Genomic DNA, 21,284 nt, shown 5'->3' on the forward strand with positions numbered 1-21,284 from the left:
AGGGCTGGAAAAGTCTGGGAAAATATGTCTTGCCCTTCAGGGTCTGAAAAAGTCTTGGAATTTTGGTAAAACCCTTGATCATTACCAATCAGCAAAGGGCTTAATACATTTAAAAAATAAAATGAAAAACTGAACAATAACACAAACAAAAAGTTATGAAATTAACATTGATACTGGGGTATCCACCAACCTGTTTCACCAGCAGTGAAGCAAACACATTTTTCTTATATTCAGTTTGGCTTTGTGTATGATTTGGAAAATTTTCAGTCTGGTCTGGAAAAGGTCTAAAAAAGTATGGAATTATGTTTGGTCAAATGTGTGGGAACCATGTGTATCACCTCAATCAGTCAGTTGATCAATCAATCAATCAATCAATCACTTCATTTAGAACACACAGTGTACAGAAATTTGCTTTCAGGTTCCCCAAAAGAGAAAAAAAACATTACAACCTATTTAAAAAAACCAGGTTTCTACAGTTATTTTCTCAAATTATTTGTTTATTTATCATGTCAGTAAGGAGACAAATATTTGTCCAAGGTCTTGTTCTTTGTGTTTCAATGATTGTCAAAAAGGAGAGAGAGGGTTGTGTACTGTGTCTCCCTTTTGGGTTCTGTTGGTGTCAGTAATGAGAGAGATGACTGTCTTGACATCTTGTCCTTTGGGGTTTTATGACTGTCCGTGATGAGAGAGTTAGGACTAGTGCCACATGTTTGTGTTTGTCACAGACTTTCAGTGTGGACAGAGAGTTAGGACTAATGCCGCCATGTTTGTGTTTCTCACAGACTTTCAGTTTAGACAGAGAGTTAGGACTAATGCCGCCATGTTTGTGTTTCTCACAGACTTTCAGTTTAGACAGAGAGTTAGGACTAATGCCGCCATGTTTGTGTTTCTCACAGATTTTCAGTGTGGACACAGAGGTAGGACTAATGCCGCCATGTTTGTGTTTCTCACAGACTTTCAGTTTAGACAGAGAGTTAGGACCAATGCCGCCATGTTTGTGTTTCTCACAGACTTTCAGTTTAGACAGAGAGTTAGGACTAATGCCGCCATGTTTGTGTTTCTCACAGACTTTCAGTTTAGACAGAGAGTTAGGACTAATGCCGCCATGTTTGTGTTTCTCACAGATTTTCAGTGTGGACACAGAGGTAGGACTAATGCCGCCATGTTTGTGTTTCTCACAGACCTGTGTGCGCTGCTTCCTGACCAGACAGCACTTCCAGCGAAAGCTTCGGTCCGCCATTGTCATCCAATCAGCTTTCAGAACACTAAGAGCCCAGAGAGCCTTCATCAGGCAGCGACAAGCATGTGGCGTCATCCAGAAACATTTCCGTGCCCACTTGCAAGGAGCTGCAGTGCGTCAGCAGTTCGTGTCCCTGAAACACGCTGCTGTTGTCCTGCAGAAGGCGTTTAGACGAAGACGTCTGCAACAGATGGAACATCAGAACCAAGCGGCCTGTGTGATGCAAAGTGTCTGGAGAGGGAAGAAATGTCGCCAGGAAATTCTCCACCAGAGACAGGCAGCTGTGTGTGTGCAGTCTTGGTGGAGGGCTGTCCGCGCTGAGAGAAGGTACGTCACCATGATGTCGGCCTGCACCATCATACAGCAACACTTCCGCGCCGCCAGACTGGGCGCTCAGCACCGACAGAACTTCCTGCAACTGCGCCACGCTGTGATGACCCTGCAGAGACATGTGAGAGGTGCCCAGCAGCGGCAGCAGTTCCATCGGTTGAGGAAGTCAGCCACCACTGTGCAAACACAGTTCAGGGGTTACAGGTGTCGGGTCAGGTTCCAGGCGTTACGGCTGGCTGCAGTCGTCATTCAGACAGCTGTGCGAGCTCACCAGGCCAGGAATGCAGCCAGGCAACGCTTCGTTGCCATGAAACTGGCTGCTGTGTCCATCCAGAGGTGGTACCGCCAGCAGGCTGGGAGACGGGTCGCCAGGAGAGAGGCGGCGGCACGTCAGATCCAGGCCTGGGTCCGCGGGCATCATGCTCGCAGGGACGTGGAGGTACTCCGTGCTGCACTGAGGAGAGAGGCCGCGGCCGTCACCATCCAAAACTTCTGTCGTGTTGCCATGGCACGCAGACAGTTACATGCTCTTCAGTTGGAAGTCAGGAAAAACCAGGCCGCACTCAAGATCCAGGCTGGGTTTCGTGGGTTTATCACTCGCAGACAGGCACAGGTCATGAGATATGAGGCCAGGAGAGAGCGAGCCTGCATCACCATTCAGTGTGCCTACAGGAGGTTCACTGCTGTCAGAGAGATGATGGTCCTTCAGGCTGCAGCCAGGCAAGACATGGCAGCCAGAACCATCCAGATGGCAGTCCGCAAATTTTTTGCGGTGAAGACCCTGAGGGCGCTGCAGCTGGAAGTGAAGAGAGAACGGGCAGCCATCAGAATCCAGTGTGCATACCGTGGCCATGCAGCAGTGAAGGCGTTCAGAGCACTGCAGCATCAGGCCAGGAGACAGGCAGCAGCCACCAGGATTCAGGCAGCCTTCCGACGTCACGTGGCAGTGAGGGAGCTGAGGTCTTTACAGCAGGCAGCCAGACAGACGGAGGCGGCGGTTCGAATCCAGTGTGCCTTCCGCAGACACTGCGCTGTGAAGCGGCTGAGAGCTCTGCAGGTGGAAGCCAGCAGACAGATGGCCGCTGTGCGGATCCAGTCCACCTTCCGTGGATACCTGGCGGTCAGAGTGCTGAGAGCTCTGCAGCTGGCTGCCAGGAGAGAGGCCAGTGCCCTCACAATTCAGTCAGCATATCGAGGTCACATGGCGCGATGCCATGTCCGTACCCTGAGAGATGCGGCCAGGCAGAACATGGCGGTCAGAAAGATCCAGGCTTGGGTCAGGGGTCGTCAGCAATGTGGACGTTATCTGGAGGTGCGGCGTGCAGTGCTGTTGCTGCAGACCTACACGCGGGGTTACCTGGCCAGGAAGAGGTGTGGGGAGATGAGGCAGGTGCTGCTGATGTTGGCCGAATACCACCACACCCAGGAGAAGTTCCAGGTGGTCATTGCCGAGTTCCACCAGCAGTGGACGGCTGCCGTCACTGTGCAGTCAGCCTGGCGGGGGTGGCGCCACAGGCAGAGCTTCCTCCACACTCGCTCCTCCGTCTGCACCCTTCAGGCAGCAGTTAGAGGTCGTGTCCAGCGGAAACAGTTCCTGCTCCTGAAGGGGTCAGCCTCTGTGATCCAGAGATGGTTCAGAGCTCAGTGTCTGGGTCGTGCCACACGCCTGAGGTACCAGCTGATGGTGGGGGCGGCAGTGGTCATCCAGTCCTGCTGGAAGATGTACGCGGTGCGCTCTTACTACCTTCAGCTGAGGGCCCGCGTCACATGTGCCCAGGCCCAGTGCAGGGCGTTCCTGGCCCGCACACAGTTCCAGAGGCAGCGGCAGGCAGCAGTGTGCCTGCAGAGAAGGTTCCGGGCCTGGGCCGTGGGTCAGCAGACACGGAGGGATTTCCAGAAAAGGCGTCACTTCATTGTGCGACTGCAAGCTCTGGTCCGGGCTAAACAGCAGAGGAAGCATTTCCAGAGGCAGAGGCGGTCATGCATCAAGATCCAGGCAGGAGTTAGGGGCTGGTTGGCATGGAGGCATTACCAGAACCAGCTGCGATCAGCGGTAACACTGCAGCGTAAGTGGAGAGCCAGGCAGCAGGGCAGGGAAGAGCTGGAGAAATATAGAGAGACCAGAGCAGCGGTCACCACCCTCCAGGCCTACACACGTGGGTACTTGGCACGTCGACATGTCCATCGTCTGGGACAGGCAGCACGCGTCATCCAGAATGGTTACAGAGGACACCAGACCAGGCGCCAGTTCCTGTGTGCCAGAACAGCTGCAGTCACTCTTCAGAGACACATAAGGATTTTCCTGCAGGCTCGACAGAAACAGAGAGAGTTTGTCCGTGTGCAGGAAGCGTGTGTGAAGATTCAGTCTGCCTACAGAGGTCACCTGGCTCGGCAGCGCTATGTGCGGTGCCAACGGGGCATGGTGAGACTGCAGGCACTGGTGAGGGCACGGCAAGAGAGGCGACGCTACCTTGCTCTGCACACAGCTGTCCTGCTCTGTCAGAACCGTTACCGAGCCAGACGTATCGGCCAGGTTTTCCGCAGCGCTTTTCTCATCATTCGAGAAGCGGCCGTTGTCATCCAGAAGCATATGAGGGGTCACAGATTGAGGCAGGAGCTCCAGCGCCAGAGGTCTTCAGCAGTTCTCCTTCAGGCCCAAGTGCGAGGGTGGCTGCAGCGACGCCAGCTGACTGAACAGCGACAGGCTGCTGTGTGCCTCCAGCAGCAGTGGAGAGCAAAAAGAGCGGGCAGAATGAGCCGGCAAAACTTCATGCTGACCCGATGTGCTGCTGTCACCATCCAGAGAGGTTGGCGGAGGCATCAGCAGACCCAGCGACAAAACGCTCACCATGCTGCCACTGTCATTCAGAAACATGTCCGGCGTTATTTTGTACAAAGCAAATTCAGAAGTGACATGGTCAAGATTGTGCGGTTGCAGGCTGCTGCTCGAGGATTTTTGGTGCGGAGGTCTGCATCAGAGCAGCTGTGTGCTGTCAGGGTGATACAGAGACGTTGGCGGGAAACTCTGTTGGTACGTCAATGTCGCCACAAGTTCCTCCTCATGAGAGAAGCTGCTGTTGTGATCCAGTCTGTCTTCCGTGGCCATCGTGCCCGTGTTGACTTTTCCCTGGCTGTGAAACGTGTCCTCCTGCTTCAGGCCATGTTCAGGGGCTGCCTGCAGCACCGGAAATACCTCCAGCTGCGACAGACTGTCCTGGCACTCCAGCGCAGAGTGAGGAGCAAGCTGATCGGCCAGCAGGAAAGGAACTCTTTTCTGCAGAAGAGGCGATGTGCCGTGTGTATCCAGACAGCTTTACGGCGCTGGCGGAGTCGACGGGAGGAGAGGAAGACACAGGCAGCCACCTGTCTGCAGGCCTACATCCGCATGCTGCCGGTCCGCAGACGCTTCCTCCGCTTGAAAGCTGCTGTCACAGTCCTGCAGTCTGCCCTCAGAGGGCACATAGCTCGTCAGGCTGTCCATCAGAGAAAAGCTGCCATCTTGCAGATCCAGCGTCGTGTGCACTTTTACCTGATGGTGCAGTGCCTGCGCAGGGAAGTCTACAGACGTCGAGCAGCGGCCGTGACAATCCAACGGGCATTCCGTGGACACCTGGCCAGAGTGCAAAGCCAGAAATGTGAGGCTGCCATTAACATCCAGGCAGCTTTCCGAGCCTTCGCACAGCGACGCCAGTTTCAGAGACAGAAGCAAGCAGCCTTGACCTTGCAGTGTGGTGTGAGAGGGTGGCGGGACAGACGGCAAGTGAGGGAGATGAGAAACATGTTGACGGCTGCTGTCGTGATTCAACGGTGTTTCAGAGCCTGGAAACAGAGAAGGAAAGAGAAGGTGAGTCACTGTACACATTGTGTGAACATGTTTCCAGCATTCACAATGACATCTTTGTTACTTCATTACATGTTGCAAAACTGAACTTCATAGTTCACATTGCAAACACATTCATTTAGTTTTATACTCTCCCAAACAATGAATACATGTACGCATGAACACACATACACACAGAGGTCTACCTCTGTATATAAGCAAGTACTCACTTTTGAAAATGCATGGATACTTTATGAATTGTACAACAAACATATTTCTGTAAAACAAACATAATTATGTAGTCTACAAACTTTACTCTATAAAACTTGTTTTGAAAAAAAGAAACAAAGTAGGTGCCTATGCTCAAAGACTCTCAAAACACTGTGTATTCAATTACACTGTGATGTTCTTTTCTGCAGGAGAGACAGATGCAGCGAGCGGAGTACCTGAAGCGTTACATGTGTGTGGCGGGGCGACACCTGGCAGTGATGAGGATACAGCGGTGGTACCGACAGGTGATGCTGATGAGGCAGGCTCGCCAGCAGGTGCACAGCGTCATAGTGCTGCAGGTCTGTGAGCCACACAACTGGAGAGAACTTGACAGTCTGAATATACAGTGTCCTGGGCCACGTCACAAAGGGTGTGGGTGGGAAATGAAGGGGTGAGGTGTCCATGACAACACAGTGGGAATGGGTTTCAAAGACATCACTGTGATCGGTAAACATGAAAGGGTTTCAAAGACATCACTGTGATTGGTAAACATGAAAGGGTTTCAAAGACATCACTGTGATGGGTAAACATGAAAGGGTTTCAAAGACATCACTGTGATGGGTAAACATGAAAGGGTTTCAAAGACATCACTGTGACGGGTAAACATGAAAGGGTTTCAAAGACATCACTGTGACTGGTAAACATGAAAGGGTTTCAAAGACATCACTGTGACTGGTAAACATGAAAGGGTTTCAAAGACATCACTGTGACTGGTAAACATGAAAGGGTTTCAAAGACATCACTGTGACGGGTAAACATGAAAGGGTTTCAAAGACATCACTGTGACTGGTAAACATGAAAGGGTTTCAAAGACATCACTGTGACGGGTAAACATGAAAGGGTTTCAAAGACATCACTGTGACTGGTAAACATGAAAGGGAAGGAAGCCAAGGGAGCGAGTGCTCCCATGTTATAACAGATTTATGTATTAGCTTTTGACTTCTTTTTTTTTTTCAATTCAGTTCTTGCCCTTGTACTCTGAGGCTGAAACAGCCTGTGTACCTGGTTTTCAAGCGTTTCAGTCACTCCTAGTCCTACCATGGAAGACTAGCAGTTTTATGTTGTTGTACACATGTATAGATGTACCCGTGCATAACCCTGATTCACAGCCATCTACAGGCCTGATCAGCATGTTGGATTTAGGCAAAGGTTTGGCACCTACTTCTTTTTCATATATATTTTTTATTGTCAGAAATTGTGTAGCATATATCTGGATTAGTCTGCAAAAGTGAAACCGACCATCTGTGGGCATATTACTTGCCATCCATAGAGATCATGTCAGGGCTTTCAAAGACGGAAGCCATACAACACCCAAAATCTCCAAAATGTAGAGGCACTAAGTCCTTCTCATGAAATGGAAAACTGATACTCGGATATAAAAAAAGAAGTAGATTTCATTTGGCAGCATTTTCCTTGGTCAGTTCAGAATCATTGCTGGATCAGCAAAATGATGTCTGGCAAATTCTGGTTTTTTTTGGTGGTTTTTTTGTTTGTTTTTCTACAATTCACTTTTTTTTTTTTACAGTTCACAATGCATGGCATGACTGCCAAGGCTATCACAGCAACAAATGGAAGAGAGAATAGGGTGACACAATATTCTTGTGCGTGATTAAAGGAAAATAATTATTGACGGACCACTCACACTGTGTCATCAATGTCTTCATTGCATGTCAATATTAAATTAACAAGAATAATTGTGTTTAATGTTCAGCGCAGTGTAATATCAAACTGTGTGTGCTAACTTGCCTCCATGCTAGTTTCCATGAAAAGCATTCAGCAAATGATCACTACTTTTGTTATGAACAGTCTAAACCAGAAAGTTGTAGTAAAGAAGGGTATAGGGCAGAAGGGTATACGGCAAACCTCACTGCAAAGCAACGTTATCATTTGTTTTTATACATTGACTTTAGTTGACTGTTTATTGGAAAGCACTATCATTTTGAATTGATATCCAGTTAGGTTTAATAATCAGGTTTCTTTCAATGAATTCTTCCTCGTTCGCCTCCCATTAGATGAGCAGCCCACTGTCCTCGATGAAGGCTGCCATCCTTCGCAGCTCCTCCAGGTGCCGTACAGTTTGGCTTCCACTGCTGTCGGTGTTGGCCAGTACTTCCTCCTGGATGCTGCATGCGTCGTACAGTCTTAAAGGATATGGTCGGTTGTCATTGGTCCCTTACCACAAGGGCACTCTCCACTCTGTCCAATGCCAAATTTTGTGTGCATGTGGTGGAGCAGGCGGTTGTGTCCAGTCCTCAGGCGGAAGATCTTGACCTGTTCCCGTCGTTCCAACAAATGGTATCTGTCTTCTGGGTTATATTTGGGGTGCAGGAGGCGCCACTTTATTCCTTGTTGTACCTTGATGATTGTCTTGATTTCATCGTATGACACCAGTTTGTTGGCCTGCTCCTTCTGTGCACCATCTTTTGCCAGAATGTCCGCTTTTTCGTTGCCTCTGATGCCACAGTGTGCTGGTACCCATTGTATCACCACTTTCTCCACTCTGGCACTCAGGGCAACAAGGGCTGAAGTGAGATGGCTCTGTTCTTTGTAGCAGGAGTTCTTGAGGGCTTGGAGCACAGAGAGAGCATCTGAGAACACCACCACCTGCCCTGTTGTTCTTGTGGAGTTCTGCAAGACAGTTGTGGCTGCCTTACAGAGGGCTTCTAGCTCAGCTCAGAAGTTGGTGGAGTATTTTCTTGTTGGGATTGCAATTTCTTCATCTCCATCTTTGTATCAGAGGAAGATTCCAGCTCCACCATCCCTTGTTGCTTCTGTGGCGGAGCCATCTGTAAAGACATGGGTCCAGTCTTCCTGGGTGTCTGACCGTGTTCCTCTCTTCTCCACTCCGGGAATGCTGGTGACGACTGTTGGGAACACCTGCCTCTTCCAAGATGGGTGGGTGACATTTGCCGGGATAGGCTTTACTTCGTGTTCCATCAAGACTGGGGTTTGTCTTTCAAGGCGTTTTGACTGGTGGATGAAGCTGCCTCTTTTCAACCTGCTCTTGGTGGGTCTGCTCATTCTGTTGTTCATTGGATGGTTTTCAAGGCGTTTGAATTTTGCTGCCTGGATGAGGATCTTTGTGTCCCTTCTGTCCTCCAGTGACTGTAGCCCAGTGGTCTCCTTCATCTTCAGGACTGAGTGGATTTCATGGCGCCAGTTATGACACGCTGAGCTTGGTTCTGTATCTTGTTGAGATGGTCGAGGTTAGACTTTGCAGCTGATGCCCATGCTGATGTCCCATACTCAAATACAGGTCGGACTCTTCCTGTATAGAGTTTCTTTAGGATACGTTCATCAGCCCCCCAGTCCGTCCCTGCAAGTTTCTTCATGATCGCCAGTCTCAGCTTAGCCCTGCTACAGCATCTGGTGATCTGCTGTTTCTAAGTGAGCCTGCGGTCAAAGGTCACTCCCAGGTAGGTAGGTGTGGGTTCCTCTGCAAGCCTTTGGTTGTTCAGTGTCAACTTTGCCTCTTGCTTCTTGCTGGATAGGCTGAAGACTGTGTAGGTTGTTTTGCTTGAGTTGACAGAGACAAACTTTTCCTTGGTCCAGTTGCTGATCTTGGTGAGTGCACTCTGGAGGCGTATCTGTGCTGTAGTGGTGTACTCTTCAGAGCACCAGAGTACCAGGTCATCTGCATAGATCACTCCTCTGACCCCTCTTGGCAGTTCTCTGACAATGTCATCTATGAAGATGAGGAACAGCTTTCAATGAATGATAATTATGAAATTGAGAAAGCTAGTTACAGTCATGACTTATTCAGTTACTGTCATTTTTGTTGAGTCCTTCAGGTACATGTTGACCACAAGGACTCAAAGTTGGAGTATTACTTTAACACCACTGATACTACTTCTGCTGCTACTACTGCTACATGAATGGTAATGAAAGGGGGGGGGGAGGGGGGGGGGGATCCAAAACTGAAAATGTGCAAACACAAACTGTTGGCTTTAGTTCAATGTCCAGACTTGTGACACCACATGTCTTGTGTGCCCACAGCAACGTGTCCGAGCCTTCCTGCAACGGGTTCGATTCCTGCGTGCCCGCAGAGAGGCGGAGGAGTGGCGGGCGAGGCGGGAGGGGGCTGTGAAGATGCTGCAGTCAGCTGTCAGGAGATGGCTTTTGCATCGGAAGGAGCAGCGACGTATCCAGCTCATCACCAGAGTGCAGGTGGGTCTGTGTTACATCTGTGCTCACCACTGCACAGTGTGGTTGGGAAGGGAGACATTCTCTGTGAGGGGTGGTGTCTCTGTAATATTGTTGTAATGTTACCAGCAGTGTTTTATAGAGTATCATCTTACATAAGTGGTAAAGTGTTTAGAATATTGTACTGTAGATAACGGTCTTTTAAGAATATCATGATGTACTATGTAGTTGGTAATTTTTTTCTTTATAGAATATTGCTGTAACATAAAATTGGTAACATCTTAGAAATATTGTGGTAATACAACCAGCAGTGTTTTTTTTATTTAGATTATTATTATACATAACTGGTAGTGTCATTAGAATATCATAGTAGCATAACTGGTAATGTCTTTAGAATATTGTTGGAAAGTAATGGATGGTGTCTTTAGAATAATATTGTCATAATGTATTGGTAATGTTGTTAGAATATTCTCTTAAACATAGATAACACCAGTAGCAATGTATTCAGAAGATTGTGAAAATAACTGGCAGTGTCTTTACAATATTGTCTAATATAACTCTCTAAAATATTGTCATAATCAATGTATTTACATGTGTTTTTAGAATGCTCATTATTGTTATGTGTAACTATGAATGCCTTTAGAATATTGTCATTTGTAGACCTTTACCAATGTCTTTAGGATTATTGTCATGTGTAGCTGGTAGTGTCTTTAGAATGTTGACATGTGTAGCTAGGAGTGTCTTTAGAATATTGATTATTGTTATATGTAATATGTATAATTTATGAGTGCTTTAAAATGTAGATTATTGTGATTCATAGATACCAGTGTCTGTGGAATATTGTTATATGTAGTCAGCAATCTCATTAGAATATTGTCATAATGTACATAGGAATGTATTGAGTGTATGGTCATATACAACTCCAATTCTTTCCTTTTTTTTCTCCTTCATCATATTTTTATATTTTTTAATTTCTTTTTTTTAGCTTGCGCTTGTTTGTCACTAATTCTATCCACCAATAGTAAGGCACTCATTTATGTACAACTTCAAGTTGAAGTTTCAAGATCAAGGAGAAAAAACAACAAAGAAAAACACATATGGTTGGAAAGTTATTGTACTTATAATATAAGAAAGAAACAGTTGATTTTCATCAGAATGTTTATTTCATGCTTTTTTGTTTTGTTTTGTTTTTTACAGTTTCCTCAGCACCTTGCCATAATCTGTGTCCATTCTAAATTTCTATTTCTCATCAGATGCAAGAAATATATAATTGTATAAAATTTGAACAGGTATACACACATGCACTTTTTTAACCACCCATCTAAAATCACTTTTGTGAATAGACATTAGATCAATGATCAACCAATCCTGTAAGTATGTGACTAAATGTGTGTTTGTGAAAGAATATTACTTCATGAGTGGGATTTACTGATAAATAATAATTCTGTATGATGGATACACCTGGAACCTACATGTGCCTGAAACTCAGCCCGTTTGCTGTTGTGGTTGCCAGGCGATGTGGCGTGGGCGGCAGTTACGTTGCGGCCTGAAGAGCAAGAAGATAGCAGCGGCACGGCGGCGAGTGCAGGCAGCCAATGAGAAAGCGACGGAGGAGAAGACGCTGGGCAAAAGAACGGCATCGGCACTGGACTTCCTGCTGCACTACAAACAGCTTGCCTACATCCTGGATGCCTTGATGCACCTTGGTCAGTGAGTGGTTGGGGGGGGGGGGGGGGGGCGAGAGGGTTGGTGGTGACACTTGTGTGCATGGTTAACTCACTTAGTACTGCCAGTTAGCTCCCCGGACTTTCCACACAGACGACCCTTTTGTATGGGTAAGAAATAAAATCACCAAAAAATGTTACAAGTTATGAACTGAAAACTTCCAAACTGATCAATAATGTAACGACTTAATTGGGCACAAAATATAAAACTTCCTCTCTTCTTATGCTACCATGCAGTGAGATGATGAAAAGTATCCATATTTTTTGTTCGAAATTTGCACACACTGATGTCTTATAAACGAATCCAGGAAAGCACAAAGAGTTTGAAACAGATTAAATTCTGAACGTTATATAGCCATGATTGGGCCCCTTCGTCTGATTGTGTTGTCTGCCTTGTGACTGAGATGAAACTGGGTCAGACGCCATCGTTGACAGCACTGTTCCTGTGAACCAGTCACCATGAAAATAACTCTCCTGCTCGCAAGCACAGCAACACACACTGCATTTATTGGTCGTAGCAGAGAGTGGAAAAGTCAGTAAAGATATTCTTAGCTTATAATATCATGTAGATTAGGTGCCACTCCAAAAATTCAAAACTAACTATGGCCCAAATCAGGGTCCTTCATCTGAAACGGTTGTGAACAGTAGGGCCCCAATCAGGAGCCCTTTGTCCGGAGTGAGTTAAAGCTTAAAAGTCCTGTAACCTTTCATTACAGTCATCTTGGCAGTGAATTCATGTTCGCTGTGTCAAAGGTTCTGCATTGGAAGGCAAAGATTAATCCTATCATTCTGCTTTTTTAACCTTTCCCAACTGGTCTGGTCTCCATTCACACCTAGGTGCAGTGAGGAAAATGAGCGTAAAGTGTCTTTCCCAAGGACACGACATCATGCTGAAACAGGGCCTTGAACCCTGATGACTGGTGAATGCTGGGATCAGAAATGGAAAGCCAGTACCTAACTGATTCTGCCATTGTGCCTTTATTGCATGCTTGAGAAATGCTACACTATGACATGTATGTGAATGTCTGTGTGCATGCTATTAAGGGAGTGTAAGAAAGGGATGTGTGTGTCTGTGAATGAGAGAATGCTGGTTGTATGCTGGAGACTGTAGTGTTAGTGCTGTTGCGACAGGGTGTCAAGAATGAACAAAAAACAAAACCAAAGTCTTTATTTTGAAAGTGGACTCTTTTTTTTCTTTCTTTCTTTCCTTCTTTCTTTTCTCTTGTCATATATGTGTGTGTTCATGTATTACTAGTTGAAGTTAATAGGCATCATTAGATTCTGTGAGAAATGTGCATTTGTGATGTGGGTTGATTGAAAAAAACAACTCCTTTTTCTCTGACATAGAGGTGGCCACCCGGCTGTCATGGGTGTGCTGTGAGCGGCTGGTGGAGGTGAACGCTGTGGGCGTCATCTTCCGTCTCATCCTGAGTTGCAACCGCAGTCTGCCACACATGGAGCTGATCAAGTTCTCTGTCAGTGTGCTCCTCAACCTGGCCAAGGTACAGGGGGGAGGGGAGGGGAGGGTTCCTGAATGGTGGGTGGAGGGGGTGTCAAAAGAGATGTATCTTGGTTATAGTCAGTGTTTGTGAAGAAATATGTTTGTTTCTGAATAGTCAGGATTCGTGAAGAAGATATGTGTCTCAGTTACAGTCAGAGTTTGTGGAAAGATGTCTTAGTTATAGTTAGGGTTTGTGAAGAGATGTGTCTTAGTTATAGTCAGAGTTCATGAAAAGATGTCTCACTTATAAACAAGAATTTGTGAAGAGACATGTCTTGGTAATAGTCAGAGTTCGTGAAGGGATTTTTCTAGATGTAGTCAAAGGTCATGAAGAGACGTCTTTATTATAGTTAGGGTTCATGAAGAGATATGTCTTAGTGATAGTGAGAGTTAATGAAGAGATGTGTTTTATTATAGTCAGAGTTTGTGAACAGATGCGTTCCAGTAATATATTTTGTGAAGAGATGTGTCTTAGTTATAGTGAGAGTTCATGAAGAGATGTGTCTTTGTTATAGTCAGGGTTTGTGAAGAGATGTCTGTGTTCCTGAATGTTCTGATTACATGAAGAGATGAAGAGATGTGCCTTCATTCTGGAATGGTGTATTTGGATTCATGGTGAGGTGTGTTGTAGTTTGTGAATGGTCAAGGTTGGTCAAGAGATGTTTCTCATTTAGAAATGGTCAGCGGTCGTGAAAAGGTGTGCTTTTTTCTGGGATGTGATTCTTGATGACTAAATGCCTTGATGATACAATGCGCACAGGCGCGCGCACACACACACATGCATGCACGCACACATGTCCACTTGCACACATGCATCACACACATTGCAGGCACCACCATGGTTATGGGCAGGATGTCAACTTTCAATCTCTCTCGCTGTGTGCAGTATGAGAAGACGACTCAGGCAGTGTATGAGGCAGAGGATGCGGTAACCACACTGGTGGATTTGATGTCCATTTATCGGGATAAAGGTGGTGCCATCTTTACCAAGACATGCATGTTGCTGGCACTGCTTGGCTCTGATGTCCAGCGTAAAGCTGTAAGTGTGTGTATATGCGTGTGCGCGCGAGTGTGTGTGTGAGTGGGCAGTTTTTGTGTGTGTGTGTGTATGTGTATTTGTGCTGTATGTGTATTATATGTGTGTGTTTCTATGTATGATTGTATGTGTGATTGTGATTTTGCATGCGTGTGTGTTATATTTAATGAGATAAAACAAAAAGCATTGTTTGACAAACAATGCTGACAATTTTTTTTTTTTTTTTTTTTTTTTTTTTTTTTACTTGATTCATTCAATTCAAGGACATGATAGAGTAGGCAGCCACACTTAACTGCCTGATTTAGAGCATTTCAAAAGAAAAAATATACATTGGGGTGAAAAAAAAGGGGGGGTGGGGGCGTTGACGGTAATGCCAATAATTGTCCCACCCCTGAAGTGTCTCAATTTCTGGGGCACACACACACACACACACACTATGAACACACACGCACGCATGTACGCAGATTAACATTGCTTTTTGTTAATAAAAGTCAATAATTGATGTCCCTCCCTCTTTGGGCCTTTCTAACAGGAGATGTTCAAAGGCAACAAAATGTCCCAAATTCTGGTGCACAAAAACGATAGAAATTACCCATCATTGTTGCTGACAAACACTGATGTTCATTGTTCCCCCCACCCTTGTCAGGCGATGTGTGCAGACAACAAAAAACAGTCTCAGATATTCTTTTTTATTTTCATATTTTATTCCTGTCTAAAATCACTTTAGTGATTAGATGCTAAATCAATGACCAACCAAAAGCAACACCAAAATAATACCCATTGGTGTTTGCTGACAAACAATACCCACCACTGTTTGCTGACAAACAATACCCATCGCTGTTTGCTGACAAATAATACCCATCACTGTTTGCTGACAAACAATACCCATCACTGTTTGCTGACAAACAATACCCATCACTGTTTCCTGACAAACAATACCCATCGCTGTTTGCTGACAAACAATACCCATCACTGTTTGCTGACAAACAATGCCCATTGCTGACAAACAATACCCATCGCTGACAAACAATACCCATTGCTGACAAACAATACCCATCGCTGACAAACAATACCCATTGCTGACAAACAATACCCATCACTGTTTGCTGACAAACAATACCCATCACTGTTTGCTGACAAACAATACCCATCGCTGACAAACAATACCCATTGCTGACAAACAATACCCATTGCTGACAAACAATACCCATCGCTGTTTGCTGACAAACAATACCCATCACTGTTTGCTGACAAACAATACCCATTGCTGACAAACAATACCCATCGCTGTTTGCTGACAAACAGTACCCATCACTGTTTGCTGACAAACAATACCCATTGCTGACAAACAATACCCATCACTGTTTGCTGACAAACAATACCCATCGCTCTTTACTGACAAACAATACCCATCACTGTTTGCTGACAAACAATACCATCGCTGTTTGCTGACAAACAATACCCATCACTGTTTGCTGACAAACAATACCCATTGCTCTTTACTGACAAACAATACCCATCACTGTTTGCTGACAAACAATACCCATCACTGTTTGCTGACAAACAATACCCAATGCTGACAAACAATACCCATTGCTGTTTGCTGACAAACAATACCCATCACTGTTTGCTGACAAACAATACCCATTGCTCTTTACTGACAAACAATACCCATCACTGTTTGCTGACAAACAATACCCATCGCTGTTTGCTGACAAACAATACCCATTGCTCTTTACTGACAAACAATACCCATCACTGTTTGCTGACAAACAATACCCATCACTGTTTGCTGACAAACAATACCCAATGCTGACAAACAATACCCATTGCTGTTTGCTGACAAACAATACCCATCACTGTTTGCTGACAAACAATACCCATTGCTCTTTACTGACAAACAATACCCATCACTGTTTGCTGACAAACAATACCCATCACTGTTTGCTGACAAACAATACCCATCGCTGTTTGCTGACAAACAATACCCATTGCTCTTTACTGACAAACAATACCCATCACTGTTTGCTGACAAACAATACCCATTACTGTTTGCTGACAAACAATACCCATTGCTCTTTACTGACAAACAATACCCATCACTGTTTGCTGACAAACAATACCCATTGCTCTTTACTGACAAACAATACCCATCACTGTTTGCTGACAAAAAATACCCATTGCTCTTTACTGACAAACAATACCCATCACTGTTTGCTGACAAACAATACCCATTGCTCTTTACTGACAAACAATACCCATTGCTCTTTACTGACAAACAATACCCATCACTGTTTGCTGACAAACAATACCCATTGCTCTTTACTGACAAACAATACCCATTGCTCTTTACTGACAAACAATACCCATCGCTGTTTGCTGACAAACAATACCCATTACTGTTTGCTGACAAACAATACCCATTGCTCTTTACTGACAAACAATACCCATCACTGTTTGCTGACAAACAATACCCATTGCTCTTTACTGACAAACAATACCCATCACTGTTTGCTGACAAACAATACCCATTGCTCTTTACTGACAAACAATACCCATCGCTGTTTGCTGACAAACAATACCCATTGCTCTTTACTGACAAACAATACCCATCACTGTTTGCTGACAAACAATACCCATTACTGTTTGCTGACAAACAATACCCATTGCTCTTTACTGACAAACAGTACCCATCACTGTTTGCTGACAAACAATACCCATTGCTCTTTACTGACAAACAATACCCATCACTGTTTGCTGACAAACAATACCCATCACTGTTTGCTGACAAACAATACCCATCACTATTTGCTGACAAACAACACCCATTGCTCTTTACTGACAAACAATACCCATCACTGTTTGCTGACAAACAATACCCATTGCTCTTTACTGACAAACAATACCCATGTTTGCTGACAAACAATACCCATCGCTGTTTGCTGATAAACAAACATGGGTAATTGGGGTTCAACAGGAGATGTGTGCTGACAAGCGACTGGTCGACAAGCTGCAGTCCATCCACGCCCTTGTCCTGCGCAAGCACCGCATGCAGGCCTCCCGCGCACGTGTCATGGCTGCCCGTGCCTCCCTTAACGCCACCCTGCCCTCCCGCCTGCATGGGGGCCCCGCGCGGGGAGCGGCGGGAAAGGTGAGGCCGGCCTGGGTGCTGAGGAGGGACAGTGTGCATGACATCGAGGATCCTTTGGCTGCCATCTCCTTCCTTCTGGACACGTTGCACCTCGGGCCCAAGTGAAACATGGGGGGTGGTGTTTGGAGATGGGAGGGTGGACAGTGGGGGTGATGGTGGTGGTCGGCATTGAGGCACGCCCCTCCCCTGTTTTTTTTTTTAATTTTGTTTTTTAACCTTGAAGATTGTGCTTGGGGTGGGCTGCAGTGGTTGGCATCACCGCAGCAAAGACATGTTTTTTCTTCTTCTTTTTTTCCTTTTTTTTTTTCTTCTTTTTTTTAAACAACGATGTAAATAGTGTTGTGGTTGTACAGAAACGGTTTTTTTTAGAAATGAGAGATAGGTCAGTTGCGGCTTCTTTTGTTCTTTCTTATTGATTTTATAAAACAGAGAAACAAAAAGCAATCCTTTATATATTTGTTTATTGATTTGTTAATTTGGTTGTTTCTTCATCCATTGGGTATTCATTTTGTTTATTGATTTGAAATTACTTTTGTTTATTTATTCATTTAATGGGGTTTTTTTGTTGTTTTTTTTTATCTATTTCCACACCCATGACAGATTGGTGCTGATATATAATAAATTGATTCCTGCCTATGTTTTATTTCTTTTTTTTTCTTTTTTTTAATGCCCAAAATGGTTTGTTGTTTCAGGTGTACATAGGTTTCATGCTGCCAGTGTCAGCTTGAACAAAATGAGTGTCTTGTCTGTTTCTGTTTTTTTCTTTCTCCTGTGTTTTGTTTTCCATATGTTTTTTTTCCTTTTCGTTGCATCTGTGTTATGTCTTTTGTGTTTGTTGATCTGATCTCTTTCTGTCTGTCTGTCTGTCTCCGTGTGTATTCTTTGAGATTGTCAGTCGTTTTGGATTCTGTGCAAGAAATTTCCTCTTTTGGTCGCTCTCTTTGTTTCTGTCTTTTTTCTTCCTTCACTCAGTCTGCCTTTTCTGCCTTCCTAGTTCATTCCCCTTTCCTTTTTCCAGCAAGTTTTGACACTTTTTTTTCTGTTTTCCTTAGTCTGTGTTGTTTTGCTCTGGTGATTAGGTAGAGAGGTGATTAGATAGTGATATCATGAATCCTGGGATGGGCACTAACTGTCTATTCTGCAGTGTTATTTGCTGTTATGTCCTTCGTTTTTTTGTGAGGCTTTGAAGTATTTTTTTTATTATCCTTTTTCTGATTTTTTGTGATCTGGGGAAGATAAATTAAATGGAAGGACTAATATCCTTAGCACAGCTTAGTCTTAATTTCTTTAGGCAGTTTAATGGTTAAGATGATATTTTTTATTATAAACTATTTTGATTCGCAGGTTTGTTTGTTTTTTCCTCAGATGTTATTTTGGATATTTGACACAGCTGAATTTTTTTTAGTTGGGCAGTACTGATGTTGCCCTGTGCAGTCGGCCGGACAATAAACAACAGCGTCAGCAGTGTCAAAGAAGAGCAGATACAAATTGCAGGTCTGACTCACACAAAGTTAATAACAGACAATAAAGGGCGATAGTTGTTTGTGAGTGACATGGTACACACTGCTTGTAGAAAGATCAAGGGCGTAGAAAGGGACGCAGTGTGACAAAATGATGGATGATGTTTTCCCCGTGTTCACTTTCAGGGTCTGTCATCAGTTTCTTTGCTTCTGTTGGTGGGGGTGCAGGGAGTGGATGAGGGAAGGTTCGATTCTCAGTTTTGGTGGTGGGGGGGCCAGCATGCCACAGGTGTTCCAAGATGCATTAGTAGCTTTTTAAAATGTGTCTCACTCCCTTTTTAAAAAACAAAAACAAATTAGTTTTCTTCAGTTAGTATTTATCGCCTAAACGTGACATCTATGCAGCACTGGAAAACGGTTGACATGGTCATTTAAGAAGAGGCATGACCTGCACTCTGCAATATGTGCATGAAAGGAGTGGGGGTGGGGGGTGAGAGGACAGGCAAGAAGAGAGGGAGAGAGTTGAAGGAAAAAGAAATCAGGGACTGGACGATATCCTTGTGACCCAGTTCTGTGTTGCCATGGTCACGTCTTTAACTGGCTTGGCTGTGTCTGTGTGTCAGCAGAGCTGTTTTGCAATTGTTAACCCATGACTGACAGACCATGTCAGCATATGAGAATCAGGATTTGGCCTTTTGGGGGGAACTATAACTAATACACAACATGTGGGATATGGGTATTGTTGTTTGTGTAATCCATTTTGGCTTATCTTGTGTTATCATCTGCTGCATTCCCAGCCAAGCCAAAGTACAGCATTTAATGCTTTGAAACGTATCATTTGAAAATGTGTATTAACTTTTACTATTTACTCGTGTCTGCATGTGTAAATCATTGGCTGTTTGACAAAATTTGTTCTCAGCGTGAAGCGTACAGAGGTGGGTTTTTTTATGTTTTTTAATGCTTTATTAATATGGTAAAGATTATCAAAATATCATAAACATATTTTTTTTAGTTTGTATGGCATAGATCCACAACCTCTCACAAAAAACAGCAAATTACTCGTAAAGGGTATGATATCAGCTCAGTAAATGACAAACATGCAAATCAATTTGTGTTCTATTACATACAGGCTACAGTGTCAGACCCAGGCTTTAACACCCAACCAACAGACCTGGAGGAATCTGTTGAACAGTTCTGTGTGGTGCCCCAATGACTGTTCACAGAGTTCGGAGAGAAGACGATGATGAGCTGCCAACTTAAATTAGCTTCTTAGAATCATGCACAAACTTAATCTCCAAGAGGGATTCTCTGCTCTGAGCTGTGTTTGCACATCAAAACACAATCAGTCAACTGAAGCATCTTGCTTTCTGTGTGTGTGTCTATATATATATATATATATGTATTGTGGGTATTTATGCCAAGAGTACCTAAACAAGAAAACACTGTGTAGCATCTGTTAAATGTTGGATTTCTAATCCAGTGTTCACTTGTAATCAGAGTCCAAGACCCTGTTTTGGCATGGTGTTGTGTCACTGGGATAGGCACATGACCCCAATTTTCCTCACTCCAGCCAGGTGTGAATGAGAACCCGACCGGTTAGAGAAGATTAAAACAGTGAAAGGATAGGATTGGGCCCCTCCTTCCTATTCCATGCCCTACACACAGTGCTGAGTGGATATGAATCACTGCACCTATGGCTGTGGAAGGCTTTGGGACCTGTAACCTTTTAACTTAGACAAGATATACTGCTTTGTCATGTATCCATGTATGTTGTGGAGGGAGAGGAGGACCCAGTGATGGCTGGAAAGGTGTTCACATGGTGGTGCCTTCTCCCTCTGGACAGTCAACAATTAAATTGTTCTTCAGAGTTAAGACATCTTTTATATGTTCATGTATTATACTCTGTGTGTGGTGTGGTGTGGTATTTGTGAGATCTGTGGATTCTTCTTCTTCGCTTGTGGGCTGCAACTCCCACATTCACTCGTATGTACATGAGTGGGCTATTATGTGTATGACTGTTTTTACCCCACCGTGTATGCAGCCATGCTCTGTTTTTTGGGGGTGTGCGTGCTGGGTATGTTCTTGTTTCCATAACCCATGGAATGATGACATGGATAACTGGATCTTTAACATGCATATTTGATCTTCTGCTTGTATACACACACAAAGGGGGTTCGGGCACAAGCAGGTCTGCACATATGTTGACCTGGGAGATCGGAAAAATCTCCACCCTTTACCCACCCGGTGCCATTACCAAGATGCGAACCCAGGACCCTCAGATTGAAAGTCCAATGCTTTAACCACTTGGCTATTGCACCCTTCAAATCAGCGGATAAAAACACAATTCATGATGACTGCAAGTTTTGTGGATTTGTTTTTGTTCTTGACCGAGGAAACATCCAAGATTCATGCTCATGGAAGTGAATTGAAAGTAAAGTAAAAAATATGTTAATCTGTGTGAATTATTTGGATACATAAATGTACTGTTATTCACATTTGCTTTAACACCTTTCAAACCAGATTAGGAATATATATTTCTGAGGTTCACAAAAGTACCGACTCAGCACCATCTCAAAAATAAAGTTTCACTTCCAACCACCGTCTCCAAG

The 21,284-nt window shown here is 44.6% G+C and overlaps 1 protein-coding gene across 1 annotated transcript in view; it reads left to right on the forward strand.

Moving 5' to 3' along the window:
* The window catches only part of LOC143289805 (uncharacterized), a 52,914-nt gene extending 31,852 nt beyond the window's left edge, over positions 1 to 21,062 (forward strand). Inside the window, exons 18-24 of the mRNA XM_076598963.1 lie at positions 1,182 to 5,414; positions 5,810 to 5,959; positions 9,657 to 9,827; positions 11,317 to 11,509; positions 12,875 to 13,029; positions 13,915 to 14,067; positions 17,042 to 21,062. Coding sequence (XP_076455078.1) covers positions 1,182 to 5,414; positions 5,810 to 5,959; positions 9,657 to 9,827; positions 11,317 to 11,509; positions 12,875 to 13,029; positions 13,915 to 14,067; positions 17,042 to 17,320 — 5,334 coding nt within the window. The 3' untranslated portion in view covers positions 17,321 to 21,062. The remainder of the gene's footprint in view (positions 1 to 1,181; positions 5,415 to 5,809; positions 5,960 to 9,656; positions 9,828 to 11,316; positions 11,510 to 12,874; positions 13,030 to 13,914; positions 14,068 to 17,041) is intronic.
* The last annotated feature ends 222 nt before the right edge of the window (positions 21,063 to 21,284 follow it).

This window comes from Babylonia areolata, chromosome 14, assembly GCF_041734735.1.
Source record: "Babylonia areolata isolate BAREFJ2019XMU chromosome 14, ASM4173473v1, whole genome shotgun sequence".
Lineage (NCBI taxonomy): Eukaryota > Metazoa > Mollusca > Gastropoda > Neogastropoda > Buccinidae > Babylonia > Babylonia areolata.